The following is a 24,291-nucleotide window of genomic DNA, read 5'->3' as shown; positions in this document are numbered from 1 at the left end:
CTTGCGTATGATCGCGTCTATCTGTTGAACCTCGCTCTAGATTGGGTTGTAGTACGGGAGACTGTAGGTAACCCGGCTGATCACCAGACTCCTAACCAGCTTTAGCGTGTCTTCCTCTCGCATGCCTGAGCGTCTGTGGGAGATGCGCGTTATCATGTGAACGACTTGTAGAGTTGATGTCTTGAGTAGAGCGAGAATGTGTGAGCAGCGTTGATTCGACTGTATCCACATGCCCAAAATTCTTATGAGCGTTTTCTTCGGTATTAGTTTTCCCTCGAGGTAGACGCCAAGCTTGATTTCGTCGCTAGTCTGGACCGTGCGATTCTGTTTCCCTCTCCAGACTCTGAGCAGCTCAGATTTCTCGGTGGAGCAGGCTAGCACTCTTGCCCTCACGTAGTTCTCTACGCAGGTCGCAGCCTCTTGTCTTTCTTCTTTTTCTTTAAGTGATCCCGTGTTGGTCCAAATGGTTATGTCGTCGGCATACATGGCATGGTGTATGCCCTCGATCTCTTTGAGTTGTTTCGCAAGGCCGATCATTGCTATGTTAAATAGCGTTGGTGAAACGACCGATCCCTGGGGGGTTCCTTTGTTGGGGGTATGGAACTTCTCCGAGCGGAGTTCTCCTAGCCCTATCGTAGCTGTTCTGTTGGAGAGGAAAGCTTTGACGTAGCCGAAAACCCTCCTGCCGCAGTTTAGGTCGTCCAGGCCCGCTAGGATGGCTTCGTGGCTCACGTTGTCAAATGCTCCTTTAATGTCCAATGCCATTATCACGTTCTCTCCGTTCCTGGGAACGTTGCTTAAGACTTCTTCATTGATCTGTAATAGTACGTCTTGGGTCGACAGCTTCGCCCTGAATCCGAACATACTGTGGGGGTAAACAGTATGTGTGTTTGTGTTTTTTTATGTATGTAAACTGTGTGTAAACGAGCTCGTTCCCGATTCTGATCGTGGCGTTGCTGATCGAAAGCTGCCTGCTCTTCAGGAGTGCGTTTGACGCGTGGCCTACAAATTTCGTACTCGGTGAGAAACTTGTGTGCGCGCTGCTATAGGCGACGGAGAACAACGACGTCGCTACTTGCGCAGCCAATCACGCGATTCTCTTTTTTTTGTTGTTGTTGTCCAGGAATAGCTCAGCACGAGCCCCTTGTTGCGTAGAACGTGCAAATCGTAAAGAGGCAGAAGAAGTGAGTAGAAATCAGCAATGGCGTTTCTTTGGCAGGCAGGAGGGCCTCTCGCTTTTTGGTACGCGTATTTCTTTAACCCCGAAGAACCGAATCCCGTAGCCAGCAGGGAGGAGCCGCACCCTGGCATGTCTCGAGAGGACCAGCCGCGAGTCCAAGACCGTGACTCGGCTGGGGCTGATACTTTCAGAATGGACTTGCCACGGCCTGGTGCGGCGATAGCTACTAAAGCGCACGTGAAAGAATGGGTCGCCGATGGCCGGAAAGGTAAGACTTCTCTTTTCATGGTTGTTTATAAACTTGGCGATTTCTTCGTTGCGCGTCTTGTTAGGTCGCAAAGCACAGCTGGAAGAGAAGTTGCAGATGAGGACTCGCAGTTTCTTGTGAACTTTGTAAGTGACACCTATTTCAAGTGTGCTTCCTGCTACCTTGCACATTTGGTCACAAACGGTCAGGGGCCTCCTTGGCCTTATGATAGTGATAGTTTGCACTGTATAGACGGTGCAAACCAAAATTTGTGCTCAAGTGTTCGGCATGTGCGATTTTATCGCAGCATCTATTGTATGTGCACTACAGGCGCATTTTAGTCGTCGCCGTAACCCTGGTGTTCCGTATAAAGTCCAGGGGTGATAACACCGTCATCGCGCGCCGTATGCTGTATGTGTCGAGTGAAATGACACACGCGGGAAGCCGACGATAGCTGCTGAGAGCTGAGAGGAAGTGCGCTGTATTCCGTCGCGCAAAAGGGCGTGGTGGACTGGGAGGCAGGGAGGGCGGCGTTGTTCTCCGCCAGCATCCGCGTATTTCGCGACCGCGCGCAAAGAGCATGGACAATCGCGGCTCCCCGGGAGGGAGGGGGGGGGGGGGGGAGCCGCGACCGCGCGTACTCACAGCGGGTGTCAGCGGCCATCGAGTGTGATGAGTTCATTTTTTCCTGTCGACGATGACACCATGCTTGTCAATTTATTAGTAAGCGAATGTTTCCAAGTTTATACGGCCGATGAAACTACTATCCTTACTTCGTATAACTGTCTACTAAGTAGCTATCGCAATCGACGCTTCGCCTCTCGGACGAAACTGCGACTATTTTGGCACGACCACACGCGTGCGGTGCGGCTTGCGGTGCCTGGCGACTAGAGCGTATATATCGGGCTTTACGGATGCCAACAAGCATTTTGAGAAGTAGTACGTTCAGAACGCGTTTGGTCCGGTATGTAGAGGGAGCAATGGACTAGTTCCCCTCTGACGTTTGCTTGATGATGAAACGCCACGAGTTCACCTTGAGCAAGGCGTTGCTCGGTGAAGACGTGTTGAATTCAGTTGCTACACAAGAAAAATGTTACCCGTAAAAAGGAAAGAAAAGTTTCTCACAGCGCATGGGATCCGCATATTTTCTTTTTCTGCCACGTTTACCAATGCAATCATTATGATACTCAGCCGTGTTCTTGCACTAACCAAAAAGTTACTCTCCTAAAGTTGCAAGCAAGACACTTCGATATGCTATATCCAGTTAAATCTACTTCGCAAACATTTTTTTTTTTCAGTCTGGCTTTCAAGGCCGGACATTAGTGTGCTACCACCAATAGTGACGTAGTTGTTCCCAGAATAATTAAGGGAAAATGAGAAGTTCACCTAATCGTAGCAATTGATAAAAGGAAACCATTACGCGTTCCTCGACAGAAAAGCCTGGCAGTTGAAGAAAAATTTGACCTGGTCCGGAACCACCACTTTACCGGGGCAGCCGCTCTACTTTCTAAGCTAACCAGGCGGCTATATAGCCGCCTGTTAGCTATAGCCGCCTGGTCAGCCATATAGCCGCCTGGCTAGCTATATGCAATATCATATAGGAGGGCGAAGTCGAATCTGTCAACTGTAGGCAAAGGCATGGTTTCGTAGTAATATTTCTGCGGAAACCCTCAAGGTGGAGAGAAGTAATTAAGGGAAAATGAGACATCCTCCTAAGGTGCATGTCTCAATTTCTCTTAATTACGTCTCTGATGTATCATTTTCCCTTAATTAATTCTCTCCATCTTGCGGGTTTCCACAGAAATATTACGTAGTTACCAAAGTATATTGCAAAACACTGCTCGAATGGCTTAGTGGCTCCACGCCTGGAGATTATGACCAAACTTGTAAGCCCATGTGATTCCCAGCCAATCTGATTCCCAGCCGATATATACACACTTTGGTAATTTGAAGAAATATGCACAACTAGAAAAAAAATGTCATCCGCTAGATCACCCCCACGAGGTTTAAGTGCGCCCCTACAATTATCCCACTTTTCATGTGCCTCATATGGGTGCGCTCACACTATTTAGATCGCGAGCTAGCTGACTCTTTGAATGCTAAAGGAACAAGACAAAGGGCGTCAGGTTCTTCCTATGCTGCATCTGTAGTTCCGTGCGATCTTAAACGCGGTATTAACCGTGGTTTTCTTCAGGGGTATACCATATTAGTTTCAGAGAACATCAATGATAAGCTAAACTTATTTCTTGTAAGTCAAAAAGACAAAAAAAATCTCCCACCTCACAGGACGTGGCAGTGGGAAGAGTGAGCCACCGTTTGCCATTCTCACGATTCCTGAAACCGTCGAGAAGGGCGCGTCCGAAGCGGACACGGCGTCCGGCCTCTCGCTGACCGTGGGCCCCGTGTCGTCACTCGGTGCTGGGCAGAGCGGCCGCTCGGACACCCACGCGTCCGAGTGCAGCAGCCTGGCGCCGTACTGGATGCCGGACGAGATCAGGCACTACTTCCGCCACCGCCACTGGGAGGAGGACAGCAGCGGAAAGACGGACGTGGCGCTGCGCGAAATCGGCCGCGAGAGGGAGCTGCCGGCGATCGACGACAGCGACTGGTCCGGGTGAGTTTATTTATTTATTTATTTATTTATTTATTTATTTATTTATTTATTTGGTACCCACAGCGCCCATTCAGGCATTACAGTGGGGGGGGGGGGGGGTACAAATGAAAAACAAGCATCAAAATTGCAGGTTTGCATAAATTTGTGTAAGTCAACAACACATTATTATAGGCCGACAAAAAAGAAAAAAAAAGAAAAGCACACAGCTAAGTTGCACACAGCCATATCGGAAACAGGCACGTTGCAGATGTCACATGTCACATTTGAAAAAAAAAATAGAGTACATAAAACACAATGATTACAGAGACTCATAATGAAAAAGCAAAAAAAGAAACAAATCGAATAATAAGTTGGAAAAAAAAACAATGCAGTGATTAAGATACAGTGCGACAAGGTGGAAGAAAAAGAAAAAAAAGAGAAAAAGGAAAAAGAGGCACTAAAAGAAAATGTCATTTGCAGCTGGGATTGTTTATAGGTCATGATTGCTAGGCGTACGCGGGATATTTACCAAGCCTTAGGGATCAAAAGATTCTATTGCTTTTAATGCAGAAAAGAACTTCTTAGGACAAGAAATTCGTACAATTGAGGAAGGAAGTCGGTTCCACTGACTGATGGTCCTTGGGAAAAACGAGCTGCTAAAGGCCGATGTATTACATTTGTATTCTCTTATCTTCTGCTCATGATCTTTTCGTGCTGATGTGTAGTGAGGCTGGCTTATTTACACGTCACGCGGAATTCGAGTATGATAGTGATATATGGTGTGCAAAAGCTTCAGTCGAAACGACGCTGCGTCGATTGCGAAGACAAGAAGGAAACAGTTAAACAGAATGCGCGCTGCTCTCGGCAGCCGTCCATTCCAGACGGCAAGATGCTACGGGTATTCCTTCAATTATCAATTCGCAGGGTTCGCGGTGGTCGGAAGCAACAGCTGTTCAGAAATAAACTGTCGGCGACTTGAACAAAGAAGGCTGTGATTGAAGCACGACTAAAACAAGGAGCAAACATGCAGATGTATTTCGAAACATGTGCTGCCTTTCATCTTTGCGTGCGCAATAATTTTATCACCCATAATAATGCAGGTTTAAAGCTGCTGGTAGGCAAATCGTTCCCGCTTTGGTTGAGAATGTCTTAACGTCCTTTCTGTATTCATCTTTAAGCAATGGTGGGTATGACATTTTGCGTACTCCTTACGGCACTGGAAGAAAGCGGCGCACTCGGAATGTCTACCAGTTCGCCTTTCTTTTAAAGTAGGCATGAGGTTTATGTCCTGTTAATTGTGCTATGAATTTCTCAATATCTTTGCCAACTGAACATGACTTAATAAAATACAACTGAGCCAAATAACTGCTGCTTTTCTGCCAGTGAACGCCATTGCATCTTGGGAGCGTTATAGCTTCAACAATGAGCTTGCCTCAACATGCCCAAGAACGCTGTGATATACGACATCTTATGTTTGACATCCGTATATATGGCCACCATTTCGCTAATTGTTAAAACCAAGAAGAAGTTTCTGGACAGAAAATTGCGACAATCTCGAAAAGGCTTATGGTTTCGGTGGTTGGCTGTTGCTCTAAGCATTGAAAAGTCCGTGGTTCGATTTCTTCTACTATGGAGAATATCTTCAAAAATACGAGCTGGACGCTTCAGGGCCGGTTTGTTGCATTGGGAAAAGCAGAACAAGTTGTTTTTTACACAATTCATTTTCCCTTACTACCCCATTTCTCTCCGTGAAACAGCATGTTCTGAACTCGTATGTTTCTATTGAACCTTCACTCCGTTGAATGCACATGCAATAATTTTATATGTGTCAACTCGCCACCCCTTAACAACTACTTGCACAGTAGCTAACTGGGGAGGAATCGAGGAGTGGCGAGGAACGAGTAGAAAGCGAACAAGATAGATTTCGGGTGGATCCAAAGCGGCAGTTCGCTGAAGAACGCTTGTGCTCTCTGATCATGATGCGTGTTTACCAGTAACCTGAAGCATGGATTGATGGATTAGTCTAGGATCTCCTTTTTGAAGTTTGCGATCCAAAAGTTCCTTGCTTTTACGTTTTTTCTACCAGTTGTCATTAGCCTTAAGACCGCTTTTAATGCTAACAACCCATCCAATCTCTAAATCGCATCATCGTGAAATCCCTCCACACTGAAGACTTATCGCCTCACGTGCATGCTAAGGATTACTGCACAGCAGTACAGTCTTTGCTTGAGCCCATTGTACGCACATCACGAGAAAAGATTTCCAACAAAAATGGCTGACGTAGACAGCGGGGAAGAAGTGTCTTCCGCTGTGCGAGTGTTGCTGCTGGAAACAGTTTCTTGCATGGGTAGACTCTTCTTGCCCAATGCCGCAGTGCGCCACAGGTTTCCCTGTGTACAAGGCAAACCGCGCGAAGAATTTTGCATATGCCTTGAATGAAATGCACCGCGAACTAGATTACAAAAATACTTGGATTCTAGGCTTTGTTCAGGTATCAGACTGCACTAAAATAGTATAGACCCACTATCTGTAAATCTCTACAATTTGTATCATTGTTTATACGTCATCTCTCCTCAATTTGTAGTGTCGCTGATGCATGCCGATCACAGAGTCCGGAGCATGTGCTCAGTCAGATGTCCTCAGTGTATTCACCCTGTCATCCTGACATTTAAGGTAAAGTACGGTCCCAGTATAATAGCATTCCCACAATTCCTTTCAGGTTTTCCAGGTTACCAGGTTAGCATGTAACATTGCACAAAAACACACATTTAGCTATCCCTGCCAAATCTCATTCTATCACTTTTGCTACCCATCAACGGTCATAAATGAAATAAAAACATGCGACTTATGCACCCTACAGGGTAGCAGAAGCCTGAGTGTTTTACGCACATGGAGGCACCACACAGACTTCGAAATCCGGGCTCAGTGAATGCAGCAAGCAGTTCCAGTTCCACCTACCCATTATCATAAACCTACTAACTCAGTTCAAATAGAATTCAAATAGAAAAGCTGTAGCAAAAGCATAGCCTTAAAGATTGTCTAACACTGCATGGCATTTATGACGTATCCTTTTTTGCATCTGTAATCGTTCATGCAGTGAGTGAATGCATAGCCTTTGAGATTTGTTACACTTTGAGAGTCGTCTTAAGTTGCAAGGATGTGTCAGCTACTCGTTTTACCTTGCAAAAATAACTCGGTTATGTGTTTGATAGAATGCGGAAAGATGAAAAGGAAATCTAAAATGAATTACGAATATTTAGAACTTTCAACTATTCTTTTTTCATACTAGCAGATTGATCCATGTCCTAATTTATGTACTAGGCTTATGTACTGTCCGGACGTACCATTTATGTACAGCCAGAGGAAGTTCAAAAGAGAATGCCCACCGGACATCAGTACGGTATATGGACATTTCTTGTACGTCCTATGAACGTCCGTGATGAATGTGTAGATGCATGTAGATCGGGACTAGTGGCGGACGTACCACGGATGTCCATGGTTTCTTGCATTTTGCACCCAATGGAATGCGACCGCCACATTTGGAATCGAACCAGCGACCTCATGCTCAGCAAAGCAACGCCGTAGCCACTGAGCTACCGTGGTTGGTGATTAGATTGCCCCAATAAAGGAAACTAACCAATTTATTCGTCCCAATTAAAGAAAATAAACAAGGAAGGCCAAACAAACAGGCGCGCTAAAACGCGATCACCTGGCGCGCGAGCAAAACGCGTGCTTCTTCAGGCTGAGAAGTATTTACCCGTGCCCTAACTGTAGGCTATTTTGACATATTGAACTGTTAGATGAGCTTGAATCATATTCACGTGTTGAACGGCTACGGTGCAATTCGCAAATTAGCAGTGCAGGTATGCAGTGACATTGGCTAAAATTTCGAAGTGACATGAAATTTCATTGTGCTTATTGTACGATATTACAATTGATGCAGCTCCTTGCCTGGTCTCAAAAAAAAGAGAAAAGAAATGCGGAAGTCATGGCAGTCTCCGCCCATCGCGATATGTGCTATCCAAAATGTCACCGTATATGACTTCCCCAGGGCAATTTTGGCGTCTTCAATACCGGCAAAGCGTGACCTTAAATAATTGCTCGAATTACTCATAGGAGAGAGCCCATTGATGAAACCCTAAGGGGTGTAGACGATGGCCAATGATTTTTCTTCCCCTGATATATGTGACAAAATATAGTGTCAAGTTTAGGCAGGATGCGACCTTGTTGCAAAATTTGAGCAAACGTATGTGCATTTTGTTTCCTTTTTGATTGTAAAATAAGAAACGCAGGTAAGCCTACCAGGATGCTAGCGACGGATGTACTTGACCCGTCGTCGCCAGCAACTCTGGCCCTCAAATTCCCAAACACGGTTTCACATCCAAAAGAAGAACTTGTTCGCCGTTATTTCTGTCATGGAGAGTACTTTTGTAAATGTGAAAAGTAATGAAATAATTGGAGTTAGAACTTAATCTGTACATTACATAATTATTTAGTAATTTTGTTTCTTGAACTACCCACAGCTGAAACATCACTCCACCATGTCATAAACGACACTTCTGGCCTTGCGTTCAGCTTCCTTTTCCTGGATCAGTCATTCGAGGTGTCAAACTCGACGTAGAACTTGTACGATATACCTCGGGCATCCCTCAATCCGTACGATGCACTCGCGCCTTCCAGGTGGCGCGCAAAATGGTGCCACAATCCCCGACCCGCGCTTGTAGCGGTCGTGGCCGTCATGACCGGCGCCCTGCTCGCCATGCTGCTGTCCGCGGTGGTCGACGAGTTCCACGTCGCGCTGCCTGGGTCCCGAGCCCGAGGTGCTGACGCCGCCGCACCGGGCGACGATTCTGCGGCAGCCCCGGGCGAAGGCACCAACGTGAGCCACGGAGACTTCCCGATGCCGATCCCGAAACGCGAGAGCAAACGAGACAAAGAGGCGACCACCCCGGAAGACGTCAACACCACACGGCCCCACGAAGTGGAAGAGGTGACGGCGAGCGGAGTCGAAGAGCCGATGCCGAATGGAGACGCCGAGCAGATGCACAGTGCTGCTGGCGAAGCCTACAAAAGAAACGGCTTCGCGGGTTCCAACACATCGGTGAGCTCTGCGGTCGTGTGCAAGAGCGACTACACACCGTAACAGGGCGATACACCGAGATATAAAGCCCGTGTTTGAGTTTGAGTTTGAGTTTATTCAACCACATGGCAGGTACATGAAAGTGCACATGAACGTGGTTAGGTGTTATGGGAAAAAAGCTGCATTTGACAGCTTGACTGGCCCCATCACCCGGAAAACAACATTTCATTACAGGCAGCGGAGAGCGACAATACAAAAGGAACACACATGTGGCACGTCACAGCAAAAGCGAAATAAAACTCTGAAATATATAAAGGAAACATTAAACAACAACGCAAGAGACAATTGCATGACATTTATTAACCATCACAAAAGTGACCTGATATTACATGAATAGGACATTCAGGACATTCTATGTAGTATATCAGTATTGGACAAATTACGTAAACTTTCAATTGTTAATTTCCATTTGTTCAGTAAGCTCGGAAGGCGGAAATGTAATGTTTGCAGTCCATAATTAGTACGAGGACATGGTACATACCAATTCTCTGTATGTCGGGTGAGGCGACTGGCCGGATTTGATTGCAAATCGGCCAACGTATGTAAGAGGGTACCTCCTCTGCGTATTTCTGATTTAAAAGTTGTCAAGCGCTTGTATTCGTAATAACTGTTCACTCTAAAAATTCTATACTTTACAAATAATGAAGCGGTGTGTGCGTTATACGATACACCTTCAATACACCTCAGGGCATTTTTTTGCAGTACGACCAGATTATTTAATGATGCTTTAGAGCCTGTGGACCAAACCAGGTGACAATAGAGTAAATGCGAAGAAAAAAGAGCGTTGTATAATAATAGTTTTTGTTTTACAGGTAATATATTGTGACACCGACGCAACACGCCTAAAACTCTGCAAAGCTTACGGCTAATGTGTTCCGTATGGTGATTCCATGCCATATGTTCATAGAAGAGAACACCGAGCTTTAACAGTTTGGGAAAATTCAATTTCGTTATTATTAAGGGTTAGCTTGAGAGTCGCTTCGTATAATTTGGATTTCGCACGGTACAGTACAGCCTTGGTTTTAGAGCAGTTAATATGTAGTGAATTTGCTATAGTCCACGCATATATTTTATTTAGCACTGCATTTGCAGACACGATGAGGTCATCAGCCATTTCACCAGAAAAAAATAGACTGGTGTCATCCGCGTAGATTACATAATCTACAGAGCTGTCAATCTGTACAATATCGTTAATAAAAATATTAAATAACAGGGGTCCTAATATGCTTCCTTGAGGTACCCCATTTTTAACTTTCATGGGTGATGATAGCTCTCGGTTGACTGAGACGCACTGTTGCCGATTACAGGCAGCCGTCTTTCTCGAACTGTTATCAGTTCGAGCATGTTATAACGCATGTTTATAACAGTTCCTACATTGTAAAAGAAAAATACGCTGTTTCTTTTACTGGACTTTTCCCAGCAGTTTCGGCCACCAACTATTTGCCGCAATATGTACAGGCGTTCGTAATTTCATTCCACAGCGCTGCAATAACGTGCCGGTTACATGGTAATAGTATTATAGAGGGAGGTCTCAGAGCTTAGAAAAAACTGCCAGGGGCACCTCCTATGATTACATAAATAGGGTTATTATACAAGAACAGCAAAGAAGTATAGTCATGGCAACAATCACTAGAATAATTAGGGACGTTGACTATCTGTAACAGGAAATTGGATACATAAGTTAAAGGCAATGCTAATTATTAAAAAAAATGAAAAATAATCGGAAGCGTATGAAGAAGCAGAATAACAACGATCATTAACAAGAATATTCAGCCCGTCATGAGTGACGAAACTCGTTTCTTTATCAATAATATTCAATTACTATTCCTCGTGCATGCTGTGGGACCAGTCACGTATCAACTATTTGTTAAGGCGGGGAAGCAAACCACAAATTATATATATATATATATATATATTAAAATTATCTTCATTATTTCTTCAACTGCATTGCAAAGATAACACACGAAACATTTAAAGAGTAAAGCAATGAAAACAGTTGACAGCAATGTGAGGGCTTCCTGCATGAGCCTGAGCCAGCGTTCCCGAAAAATCGTTGCGCTGGAATTGTTCCTTAGAGAAAGTTCCAGTCAACTTTGATGCTGGACATATAATTAAGGAAGCGGGGCAGCTAATTACAAAGAACACTTACGAAAGAAAAGCTTTGCGAATGTGGCCCGCGATCTCGAAAACGAAGACGCAGCAGGCCAGTACATGGAAGATTCCGGTTAACGCGCAGTGCAACATCACGAGTTCGTACGATAAGTACCCCTCACGCGGTTCTTCCAACATCGTGACTGATAAGTTTGGTGTGTTGGTTCTTCCGTAAAAGGTGCATGAGACATGCGGACGGCCAGCCTTCAGGTTCTGCTCGGGGGGACAGGCGGAATTCTACTACAACGGCACCAGGCAGGCATGCATGATGCTGACACCAGACGGACCTGGCCTCTGCAACCGTGGTCGCAATCGCTTCACGTCCATGGAGAGCTGCCGGCAACAGTGCGTGGACGGCGACACCCTGGCTCACGAATGCTACCACAAGGCTGTGCTGGCGCAATGCGAGGCGTGAGTCACCTTCGGCTTGCCATGTTTACTTAGAGGAACAAGCACTTGGCGGCTGCTCGTTATATACAGTGAAGATGTCGGGATTGCTTGGATGGCGCACTGCAAAGAAATAACACGATAATTTTGTGCGTCACTTGTCGTTTACAGCGGTAAAGCCACTACCCCACCACGGCGGGCAAGGGTGGGACTATAGTATGCATCAAAACCGAGACAAAGACCACCGACAACTGATCAGAGATATCAGTGTCACATTCTAGACAAATCCTGACCTATGACCTTTAGAAGTGGAAAAAAATTAGATTATGGGGTTTTACGTGCCAAAACCGCTTTATGATTATGAGGCACGCCGTAGTGGAGGACTCCGGAAATTCAGACCACCTGGGGTTCTTTAACGTGCACCTAAATCTAAGTACACGGGTGTTTTCGCATTTCGCCCCCATCGAAATGCGGCCGCCGTGGCGCCTTTAGAAGGGAGCGCATTAGTAAATTATCTTTTGCCCATCAGAAACAGAATGGCCGCGAGTCAGAATTCAAAACTACACTGTGCCCTATAGCATGCGCGGTGGCTTTAAGTACGAAGTGCTTGTAGTTCCCGTTGTCGGCGACCTTCAACTGACCTCGAGCAAAAAGCCAGAGCTGTTATAGGTGAGAAAATAAAACGAGATTAATTCGCGCAACCAGTCAAAACTTAAGAAAATGCGATCTCTGGCCCCCAAGTCTTTGTACTGCACCGTATCACATACGCAAGTCACTATTCAAACAAGTAATAAAAAATATCGCTTCCAAGTTATTCCTAATGTTTGTTCACAATGTCACTCAAGCTGTAACTTCTAGTACGCTGAAGTTTTATTTGTCATTTCCAATAGCGATGTTCAAAAGGCAGATACAGGGCACCATGCACTTCATTGTGAGCTTTTGGCCAGCGGTCCGTGAGTTCCGCGGCGCGAGTTTTGCGTCGCCACGAGAGATGGCGCCATGCAGCTTCAGTGGCTGCTACACACCGTGGTGGTTGAGCGGTTGTGGTGTTGCGCTGCTGAGGCACGAGGTCACGGTAACCCCGGCTGCGGCGGCCGCATTTCGATGGAGGTGAAATGCAAAAACGCCCATGTCCCGTGCATTCAGCGCACGGTAACGATCCCTTGGTGGTCAAAATTAATCCGCAGTTTCCCATTAGGGCGTGCTTCATAATCAAATCGATTCAACTCATTCGTCTTGAAAGTAGGAAGTGCGTTCTGCCTCCCTGGCGTCTTTCGCTGCCATTCATGACGTCTTCGGCCGGGGTCTTTCTTCTAGCTGGGCAGCGTCCATATAGACCAGTAGCCAGTACGGCGTGGTGCACTACACCGATTCTGAGATAGTCTAGTATCATCTCTAACTAATACATATTGCCGGTTGCCATTTCATGCTTACATCTACTCTCGATTACGGGAGAGCCAGCAGTCTTCCCCATTAATAACGGCATGAGATGACCGTTTTGATAAGGTGATAATAGCATTGAGCGACGGCTCTGACAAACGTAAGCGACTTGAAATTCCCACACAAGATTGCTGTGAGAAATGTGAAGCGAGGTATTTCACGGATGATTTAAGTATGCAATTTTATGCCATAAAGCTCACAGTTGTCTTGGTATTACTCTCCCCATTTTCTGCAGCGCAACATTCGTGCGCTTCATACTGACGTAGGGACGCCTGTACATATGCAAAAATGCCACTTCCGTCTAGAAGACGTTCCAGTAACGAGCGTTAGGTGTTTGGTTTACTAGAATTGATATGGACGAGATTAAAGTGAGGTACACCAATTGAAATACGAGTTTATGCGTTTTTTTCCCCACATGATAAACAGGCTCAAACATTTCACTTCTACATATTGCAACCAACTGTCACCCACATCACTGCTCAACATCGTCTTCACTGGAACCGTCATCAAATTCTTGAATTGAGTGGTTAGACGAACAACACTTTGTCATTATGCATGGATTCACATTCTTCTGGTCGGCTGGTCCTAATCAGCACAAAAACCATGCATAATTAATATTAGCACAAACACGGGCACAACTAATAGTTGTGGCCTCCATCTTGGCTATTACGTCACACCGAGAGCCGCCATCTTGGATTTGGGAAACCGAATCTATGGCGCCGTTTCGTCCCACGACTTCATAATCACGTGGTTCTACCTCTATCTGCCATTTGGACCGTTACGTCATCATTGGCTATCGAATGTGGCCGCCATCTTCGGTTACATATTCCAAAACGATACCGCCATCTTTGATAATGACGTCATAATCACATGGTTTCACTTCTCTCCGCCACATTGGATTATGACGTCATCATTGGCACCCAAAGTTAGCCGCCATCTTGGAATTGAGATTCCTAAACTATGCCGCCATCTTTGATTATGACGTCATAATCACGTGGATTCACTGCTCTCCACCATATTGGATTACGTCGTCATCTTTGACACCATAATTTCGCCGCCATCACGGATTATGACGTCACAGTCACGTGACATCACCAATCACCAATTGGGTTGCTATCGATTTACTATGGGGGCCGCCATATTTAATTTATCGGTGACGTCATCAATCGGCGGCCATCTTGAATACATCAGCGACATCACCAAATAATAGCCAATTCGATATACTAATGGCGTACGTCACCAACCAATCACCATTTGGGTTGCTATATCGATTTACTATGGGGTCTGCCATCTTGAATTCCTCGGACTTTAAAAATTTCGCGCCGAAGGGAGGTGGTAGCAGACCCCAAGAAATCAAGACACGTGATGAGTAAAATGCTCTCAAAAAGGAAAGTGTTACGAGGGCTATTCTTAAATCATTTATGGTTGACACTTGCCCATATGATACGAATTCGTCTGCACGGAAGAAGAGTACGTGAACTCTGTACCAAAATTAAATATAGCGAGATGCTTTGAAAACTTACCCCTCTGTTCAGAAATGCGTTCTAAATTGAATCCCATGCTTCTCTTGATCTAGATGACGCCTGGAGAGAGCGTTCCCGATACGCTCATTGCGTTTCCTTCGGCGCGTCCACGTCAAGCGTCAACTAGAGCAAGTGAAGCATATACTTTGAGTTAAGGCGCGTTTCTTAATTGGGAGGGGGGGGGGGGTAGAATCCACTTCCAAGACCTTTGCTTTGTATGTTTCGGGCAGTGAACACGCCTCACGGTAAACGAGAGACAGAGTTCTATACGCTTGCAGCTTTTTCAACGTTGAAAAAATAACTGTAATTATTACAGAACTAATACTAGACTTTGATAAACAAAGTGCGCTATCATAAACAAGAAGAATGGCTCGAAAACGTAAGAAACAAGTAGGCTTTTTCCTGGCGTGCCGCGCTATGAAATATTCCTGAGCAAGTGAGCAGTATCGAGCAAATTTGAGACCGAACATAACAAGTTATTTTCAAAAAACCAAAGTGGCTCATCACAGTTGCTCCGCAGAAAACTATTCAATGAGTCTAAAAATGTTCAACGGCAAAGTTTGATTGATTGACAATGTCTGATTAGCCTCCACACGTCACGAGCAATAGTTGCTTAAAACCAATTCGTTGTTGCTCCTCTCATATTATAATCTCGCTGAAGCCAGGTTTGCCGTCCGTCCAAGCACTAGAGAAATGCGGCTAGCCGCTTGCGCTCCTGTAAAACTCTGGCAGAATTCACAATGCTTGTCATTCGCGAGTGATTTTGGCAAATATCTGGCCGCCTTTGTTAATGATATGTCCCATACACATCAGTATAGGCTGTAATTTGCTCTAACACGGCAATTCTAGCTGAAGGGCAATATGTGAATACGGGCTCTGGGACCAAATTCGCAAAGCTTTTCCTTCGTAAGTGTTCTCCGCGATGGGCTGGCCACCTTCGCTAATGATATGTACAGCATAACGATTGGATGGAGTTGGCTCTTACGAACAATTCTGGCGTAAGAGCTTTTTGTGTGTGAATACGCCTCCTGTAATTCGTGGTAAAATGGCTCACGGCGGCGCCACTGCGTCAGTTGGCTCACCGGGACCCATTTTATCTACGTTTTAGTGGCCAGCGCGACAAAGCGCCACTTTGGGCACCTGCGCATTTCCACCGTTGATTCTTAACCGGTCGCTGCAGTCGGGACGTCGTGGACACGTGGTGGTGGTACCTGGAAGGCAAGGGCTGTCGCCACTGGCGGTTTCCTCGGGGTCGTTGCCCGTCCACGGAAGGAAACGTCTTCCCGACGTCCTTGGAGTGCGTCCGCAGATGCGTCGACGCCAAGGGCAGCCAGCCGCCGTGCATTGCCCCGATGGGCGTGGCCTGCAACATCACGCAGCTGCGCTTCGGCTACGTAGCAGAGGCGTCTCCGCGTGGTTCCGGTGCCAGGCGCTGCCGCCAGCTGCCTTCCGCCGGCGGCGAATCCAAACTGCATCGCTGCCTGGCCGGTGCCAACAAGTTCCCAACGCTGGAGGCATGCCAGAGGCGCTGTGTGCGCGCTAGTTCATAGGAAGCGCCCGAGCGCGAGCAATACAGAAATGTTGTCTTGAAAATTAATTGCGCTTATCTCGTTTCCGCTGCTTAGCATCCCTCTATCGTCTCAATCGGTGCGCTTGTGGTCATTTGTGTTAGCGAAAGGTCGGGCTGGAAATGCCCCCAAATGTACGGCGTTTAGAAGCGCTACGTACGAATGCAGTTGGTATATATACTTGTTGAACCCATTTAGAGGATTGACAATAAACTAAAGGTACGATAGAGCCCCACTGCGACAAAAGCTCAGTTTTTCCTTTCAGAACTACTCTCCTGGCGGTATCTGTAAAAGTGTCAAGTACGAAAGGGCAATAACAACAAAATATCGCTTTGATGTGTAAAATCGAAACAAACGTAGAAAGAAAAAAATATGCGTGGAGGCTTTACTTTCTTGTTTTTTTAATAACAGCCTTTAAGCAGTACCTTAACAGACGGCGCGAAGGCCTTTGGGTAAGCAGGTATGGCGCAGATCTCAAGTCCTCGAGCGTGTGCTGATCTTGAGCGACCCCCCCCCCCCCCCACCCTCGGTAATGACAGCTTTTTTAAAAAATGCTTTAATACAGATCATTCTTTGCCTAGTAGACACTTTCTGCATCGCCGCACTTAGACTCCTGTATTAAGAAATGCATGGCCGACAGTAGAATCAAACCTATAGCCTTCGAGCGCAGTGACCAAATACTACAGAGACTAGACCATAATATCGCACTTTTTTGTCTTTGCTGATTGCAATTGCACGCATACTCTTCCCGTGCCAAACCGAGGATCGTTTTGAGACGTTCTGCGCCTGCGTGACGTGCAGTTTCTCGAGTTCTATCCAAGTTCGTAGTGGCCCCTGTGCCCATACCGTCCTCAACGAGGGCAGACGCAAGGCCAGAGCAGCAGCCATCCTCAAACAGATCAAGCGACACGACATTAGCGCAAGCTTCGTCGACGCTGCGGAGTACAGTGACGGGAAGACCTTTGCCGTCGTTGTGGTCGACTAGAGCGGAAACATTTCCAATAGCGCCTCGATTCGCACTTCAGACCCCGGAGTCGCCGAGCAAGTCGCCATCGCCCTCGCCCTGCTAGACGATCGTGGGTCCGAAATCTATAGTGATTCCAAAACGGCAGTTAGGGCTTTTCAAAAGGGTTGCATCGCCAAGGAAGCTGTTCGTCTTCTTAGCGGATCGAGTGCACATCCTCTCCCAAACCATTCAATTCACTGGTTTCCCGCTGGCTTAGGATCGGTCGAGGGTGCTCCCCCGAACCTCACTGAGTCTGCCCACGAGGCTGCGCGTGACCTCACCGACCGCGCTTCCTCTATAAGGAGCACTGACTCCCCTCCTCTCTACGGTCACAGGGACGCTCCCGCTACTCACAACGAGATTATTAAATATTTCTACATGTCCAGAAAGGATTTTCGACCACCTCGCCTCAAGTTGAATAGGGCGCAAGCCGTTTCGCTTAGGCTTCTACAGACCAGCACATATCCTTGTCTGTCCGCTCTCCACGAGGCTTACCCCGACGTGTATCGCGACGACGCCTGCCCGTCCTGCGGCCAGACCTCCACTCTACCTCACGTGCTCTGGGAGTGCGGGTCGACATACCCCTAGTTCATCAAGGAGGAGGGGGACTCATTTCTGCGTAGCCCCGCTCTAGAAAAGCAAATCCTGGCCGTCCGGCGTGCCCGCGACAGGGACGGTGGGCTAGACCTGCCGGTCCCGACGTGGGACTAGCCGGTTTCGCGACGAGTTCGCGTCCTCGCCGGGCCTGCAATAAAGTTTCTTCACTCACTCACTCACGTTCTCGTGACGCATGCGGCACAAACAATGTTCCACATCTGCCGCCAAGTTCTTTGAGTGATGGCGCTGGCTAACACTCCCAGGGTTCTACTTAAAAACATAAATACCCAAGAATGTGGCTGGGGAAACGGCGCTGCGGTAGCTCAATAGGTAGAGCATCGTACGCGAAATGCGAAGGTGGTGGGATCGTTCCCCACCTGCGTCAAGTAGTTTTTTCATGCACTTTAATTTCCATTAATTTGTCGTTTCTTGATTTCATTTATTAAGCACAAGTTAAATAGACTATGTTGTCTTTAGTGTAGGTGTTTGTTGGCTTCTTACGATATACACACTGGCTTAGTTACTCTCTTGTTTCATGTACAAGTAACAAAAATAAATAAAGTAAAATATCGTTATTCATTTCTGAGGCACATATGTTTGAATGAAACGGGATACTTGGATATCACCACTGCCGCAGGTGTTGATCTAGGTACTAAGGGATGCTTGACAGGCCGTCAAGAAGGCGGGAAACTCCGGTTACATCGACGTAAAGCAAGCGTTGTTAAAAAATATATGAAAGTAAAAAAAAGACATTGGTCACCGATAACAATAGTACGCAAAATAAAAACAGTTAATACAAAAAGTACACTGGAGTACGCATGGATTGATGTTTGCAATATTACAAGAAGATTGTTGTATTACAGGGTAAGTGTGTAAACGGAAGAACAGCCTTATATCAAATGTTGAATAACAGCAATGCAAATTAAAAGGAAAACAAGGCAGAGAACACAATAGATGCTGCACAATCCAACTTATAGTAGACTACAAGAATGCGCCTAGTCCTCAACCATATGAACTTAAGCACTGCAATCTATGACAAAAAAGAAGTTCAGAAAAACTTAAATAATGTTGCCAATCACCATTATTATTATACTAACCGCTTAGTGCTGGGTATCGATCTGCTAACGTCTTCGCAATGAAATTCCAAACCCGCCAACGTGTTTTCTATCCGTCCTTAAAAACTTTTCCTGTCAAATTAAGTTTCTACATATCGACATAAAAAGTGAAATCTGAAAGAAAAAGCACGCATCATTAAATGACATTCATCCTCTTCTAGCCTTCGCGCCTTTGCACAATCTAACGATCGAACTCAACTGTTCGGATTATTTACATTCGCGTCTGGCATTCATCAGAAAGGTAACACTAAACTTTGAATAACTGGGTAGCTCGATTGCGGAACCTCCACGAGTCAGAGGTGTCTCCAAAAAACAAGTGCTACTGGGTCGTGCACTCTCGACAGTGCGCGTCCAAACAGCTGGGAGCGAATGTAACCTCAAGGAGAAGACAGAGAGTATTTTTATTTTATTTTATTTATTTATACGACACTGGCGGGCTCGTGGTCTAAGCAGGGTAGTCGATACAAATAGAAAAGAAATACAAAAAAACAGCAACGAAAAAAAAACAATAATACAGGCTCAGAAAGGTTACTTCATAGTTTGATCACTTGCTTTGATAAGGCAGTTCCATTCACTAATGGTTCTAGGAAAATAAGAAAACTTAAATATGTCTGTGCGAGCAAAATATGGTGTTAGGGCGTTTTTATTGTGGCGTCGGGTGGGCCTCCAGTTAAGGGTGACGAATATCTTGACGCATCTAGCGCTAGTTTGTTTTCCAAGTGTTGGAAAAGAAATACGAATCTAAATTTTTGCCTTCGTCCCTGTAATAGGTGAATGCCATTTGCTTGCATTAAATGAGAAGGTGAGTCTAATGGTGAGAATTTAATAAAAATAAACCTTACGGCCTTTCTCTGAATACGTTCAAGACAATCAATGTTGCGCTTAGTATGAGGATCCCATATAATGCACACATATTCCAGAGTCTTGGCCTCACAAGACCTGTATAGCAGAGCAGCTTAACATTAGTGGGAGCACTTTTAAGTTTATGTTTAAGAACACAAAGCTTGCGGAAGGCGAATGAACAAACATTATCACTATTAGGATTGCAATACAGGTTTGAAAAGATTGTTACACCGATATATTTAGAGCAACTCACTTCTCGTGATGGTGAAGACCCTAAAATGTAGGTATATGACAGCGCATTTTTCGGCGAGTTACTGGAAGGCAGGCACATTTGTTCGTGTTAAGGGCTATTCCCCATTTTACGCACCATTGCATGCGTATTGCCCAGGCTAGCGTTGAGATCGTTGTAATCGTTAGTGTAACTAATTTCTTTAAACAAAACACAATCATCAGCAAACAATATTATTTCTACACCAGGGCGAACAATATCATTAATACACAATAGGAAGAGCACAGGGCCTAACGCGCTGCCCTGAGCTAAACCGGATGTGACAGGCAGGAAAGAGAGAGAGGCGAATTGGAGAGGGGATGGCGCTTAGCGAGGTATCCTCACCTCGCCTTTCCGTTAGCCTATCGAATTCCTGGAATGTGGAGAGGAGAAAGAGGCGCTGCACCCTTGCACGTGATTGTAGAGATCGTGAAGAGCTGCTCGTCAGATCTCTGACAAGAAACAGGAAATGTATCTGACCCGAACGTAATTTGCGTGGCGAAATTGTGAAATGGTCACACATCAAAAGAAATAAAAGGAGCGTTTCAGTATAAGTATAATGAGACTCATACTGTTCACCGATGTTTATTTCTATCGCGTAAATTCCTTTCTCTTTCTTTTTTTTTTTTGCAGCGCAGTTCGGAGATATAGCGGGAAGCCAGAGACAAATAGCGTCCGTTAATATGCGCACACGACGAAAGCACAAGCGCTCATGACGATAGTGACAACACCGAAGCCTTTCTTTTCTTTTTTTTTTGCTTCTTGCATTTGCGGTGTGCCCGTCATCGTTAAATGTTCCCGTCTAGTGTAATTAACTGAAATTAGCTCCCCCAAAGCTTTGTGTTTTTTCCCACCGATGTTGTTGTTAAGGTGGCGGGTTCAAACACCTTGTAGTGTATATTGTGAACGGGTGATTACGTGCAGGTGATTACGTGAAACGGTGATCACGTGCAGCTTTACTTGGTGTCTCATGGTGGAGAACACAATTAGCCGCATACCGAACTAGCCATGGATGTGGTTGATAATTGTGGAGGCTGTTCGACGCGGCGTCACTTTAATTCCGGCTGCAGAGTTCTACTTTAGTCTATAGATTTGTCCTGTTGCTCTCCTTGGCTCTTTCCTTTTTCCACCCCTCCTTCCTATCTTCCGTTTCTGTGTTGCTGTCACCTACCTTCAGAAGAGTAGGCAGGCGTTTGCCCCTTCCGGTGGCAGTTGCCAGCCTGCTCCTCGCTTTCTCTTCCCTGTTACCTGTGTATATGTGTATATGTGTTCAAAACAAATAATAATAATAATTGTTGGTTCATGCGTTGGGCCTTAAGATTATCGAAGAATTTTGACATTGTTGTTACGAGGGTGGGAGGCTGATTTAAATTATGCGTATATAACGAGGCCCTCCCTATGTCTGGGCATATAAAGCAGGCAAATGGAATGCTTATCTCAGGAGCTGGCGATTTATCTGCAACGTACATTAACGATGTATGCACAGCAACCATCTGAAAATGGTAAAGCAATTTCAAGTGCTCTTGTCTAAGAGACTCAAACGGCGAGTGAGCGACCTCACAAACCAATTCGCGGTGGCCTCACAAGCATTGCATCTGTATGTCACGAATACTGTCAGCTGCAGCGCGAACAAGTCTGGGATGCCCGTGCGTGGGGCTGCTTCTGCCTTTGTAGAAGCCCCACCAAGCAGTGACTGAAGACTAACAAAAGAAAGCAGGTGGCAATTGAAGGGTCTTCACAAAAGAACCAGAAAGGAGACGATTGAAGGCATTCAAAAAGGACCTCTTCTTGGGCAAGTTGGTGCTTAGATTTCCTAGGTATACTTCGTAGCGCAAAATACATTCTTGAAAAGGGACAGAACAAAGGAAGACAGTGAAGCGCCGTTCTGTTCTTCTTCAAGAATGTATTTTGCGCCACAAAGTATACCTAACATTGAAGGCAGTAAAGGAATGTCGCTTTAGGCGTACACAGAAAGTATCTGACGGAGGAGGATGTCTTCGCCTTCACGCATATCATTTCATTTGCGTCTCTCCAGGACCATATTAAATATGGCGTAATGATTCAGGTGGCATTTTTCTTTACAATTGTTGGTCTAAACCAAAATTTTCGGCGGGACCAGTTCAAAGGCTTTTTGAGCGGCAGAAAGATGTAGAGGTTAATAATTGGAAGGTCAGTGATGTCGGCAAGAAGTGTACGACGCTTACGCTCTATTCAACACTGATTGGGCGGAGAACAATGCCGAACAGATAGGCGGTAATAAAAACTGAAAACGTTGGCAAGCTTTTTCTTCAGGATAGAGAATGTACTCTTTATTTGGTGCTATATTTTCGCGAAGCATTCTCAATGAGGCGAATAACGCGTTCCGATTGCGCTCCGGTGTATTGCGAAGTGGCTGAGTATCGCGCTTTTTGAAAGCAAGTTATAGTGCTAGAGAGATGATTGACTCCCCATGTTTGTATAAGGTATAGCAAACGGGTTTAGCCGTAACGGAAAATTTGAGAAATCCGGAGCAACCTTCAGCGCCTGATACTTCGCTGCGTGATTGGAGAACAAGCGATAAGCGTCCAAAGCAACAAACTCCGTGACAGCTGGATCACTTGTAGAATCGTTTAAGCGTTTTCATTCGCTACAGTTACGCAAGTTGTTTCTTTGCTAATTGAGGCAAATTCTATCCTTGTCCCGTATGACTTGTCACCATTCCGTTCATCGTGTAGGATCCGTTTGCTAAAACTGATAACTCGGTGGCCGTCGAAATGTTTTTTTTTTTTCTGAAAATGAACACCGCCTCTATATGCAGCCTAGATATATAATTCGGGTGTCGTCCTCCTCCCTGCTCCTCACTCCTAACTACAATGACCACCATGAAGGAAGCGCGAGTACAAAATGATTCCGATAATTACTCAGAACATTTCCTGTCGTTATAATGGTTATAGTTCCCAAACCGCTGCAGGTTCCCATTGAGAAAGAATATATTGCTGCTATTAGCCCCGAGAACGAACACGAGCGGCGCTGCGAGCGCCGCTCGCGTGACGTCAGGGCACGGACTCGCGCCTGTCATCTGCTACAGTTCGGGCGTTGTCCGGGCGCTTTCTGCGGTGTTTTCGTTTGTTCGCCCTCGTTCTCTCTGCTTGTATACTTATGGTGGTCGTCTCAAATATATTTTTACGACGTCTTCCTTTGCGAACATTTATTCAAAGAGCTAATTTCTTAGACAACAATGCAGCTCTCGAAGGCAACGCTACAGTGCCAGCCGAAGCGACGCAGACCAGCCCATTGCGGGTTTTTCATACGCGGATAGACAATCGCAAAAGCATAGCCTATAGGAATCCAGTTATGATACCATACCTGCCGCGGTGCAACAAGTATGTCACAAAGCTGGCTATATATGACTTCTACAGCAGTTACGTTGATTTTATTCCGCTAAAACAGGTTTGCTCACGACGAGTAGTTCATGGTATAATATCGAATTTTTGCATTTCCTCACAGAAACGCTCGGCAGTAGCACGGGGACTTAACTAATACTGGAGCTTAGATTCCACACGCCTCACTTGCTTCTTTAACTGCTTGTCAACATTAGGCGGTTCTTCACGTGTTCATTTTTTTTAAGCGGCGGAAACTTGAAGTAAAGTTAATGAAGGCTTACAGCTATTTACACAGTACAAATAGGAATGTACCAATATATATTCCCTTTTCCGTGCTACACGTTAAACTCACCTCTTTAGAGCGCGTTTGTTAATGATTAATAATGTATGTTATGTTCCTCTTTTTTTGTCTATGTTACCTAGTGTATATCATTTATTTATTTCAATGCCGCAGTGTGTTTTGCATTGTTATTGTGGAAATATTTCACTGTTCTTTCATATATTGTATAACTGCAATGTTTTATGGCCACTATATAAATGTAATTTATATGGCGCTTGATGTGTTACCCCATGCAGCCATATTGTACCTAAGGGGGTGAGGTTACCTCAAGCCGCGTCTGTGCGACTTTTTTCCCTCATCCACCTCCACTTACCACTCCTCTGTACATGTGTGTGTGTGTAAATGGAAATTATTAAATCAAATCAAACTCACTTGAGAAATTTACTGGTGCTTGCTGCTTGAGGAATATACATGACGAATCTGTTTGGCGAACTAACACAGGCTGCTCGGCCCAATTTTTTTAGTGAAGTATGCCTACTGGACCGCATCGCTGCAGCCAGAAAGAAGTCGAAGCGTCAATGATTAGTAGTA

The 24,291-nt window shown here is 45.5% G+C and overlaps 1 protein-coding gene across 1 annotated transcript; it reads left to right on the top strand.

Annotated features, from left to right (window-relative positions):
* The first annotated feature begins 1,166 nt into the window (after positions 1-1,166).
* On the top strand, positions 1,167-16,648 carry LOC135921191 (uncharacterized). The gene is made up of 5 exons (XM_065455505.2): positions 1,167-1,448; positions 3,714-4,041; positions 8,701-9,121; positions 11,490-11,722; positions 15,842-16,648. The coding sequence occupies exons 1-5, from the start codon at positions 1,202-1,204 to the stop codon at positions 16,209-16,211; spliced, it is 1,599 nt and encodes a 532-aa protein (XP_065311577.1). The 5' UTR covers positions 1,167-1,201; the 3' UTR covers positions 16,212-16,648.
* The last annotated feature ends 7,643 nt before the right edge of the window (positions 16,649-24,291 follow it).

This window comes from Dermacentor albipictus, chromosome 5 (assembly GCF_038994185.2).
Source record: "Dermacentor albipictus isolate Rhodes 1998 colony chromosome 5, USDA_Dalb.pri_finalv2, whole genome shotgun sequence".
Classification (NCBI taxonomy): domain Eukaryota; kingdom Metazoa; phylum Arthropoda; class Arachnida; order Ixodida; family Ixodidae; genus Dermacentor; species Dermacentor albipictus.
The sequence above is the reverse complement of the archived record's forward strand: the minus strand, read 5'-3'. Positions and strand labels throughout refer to the sequence as shown.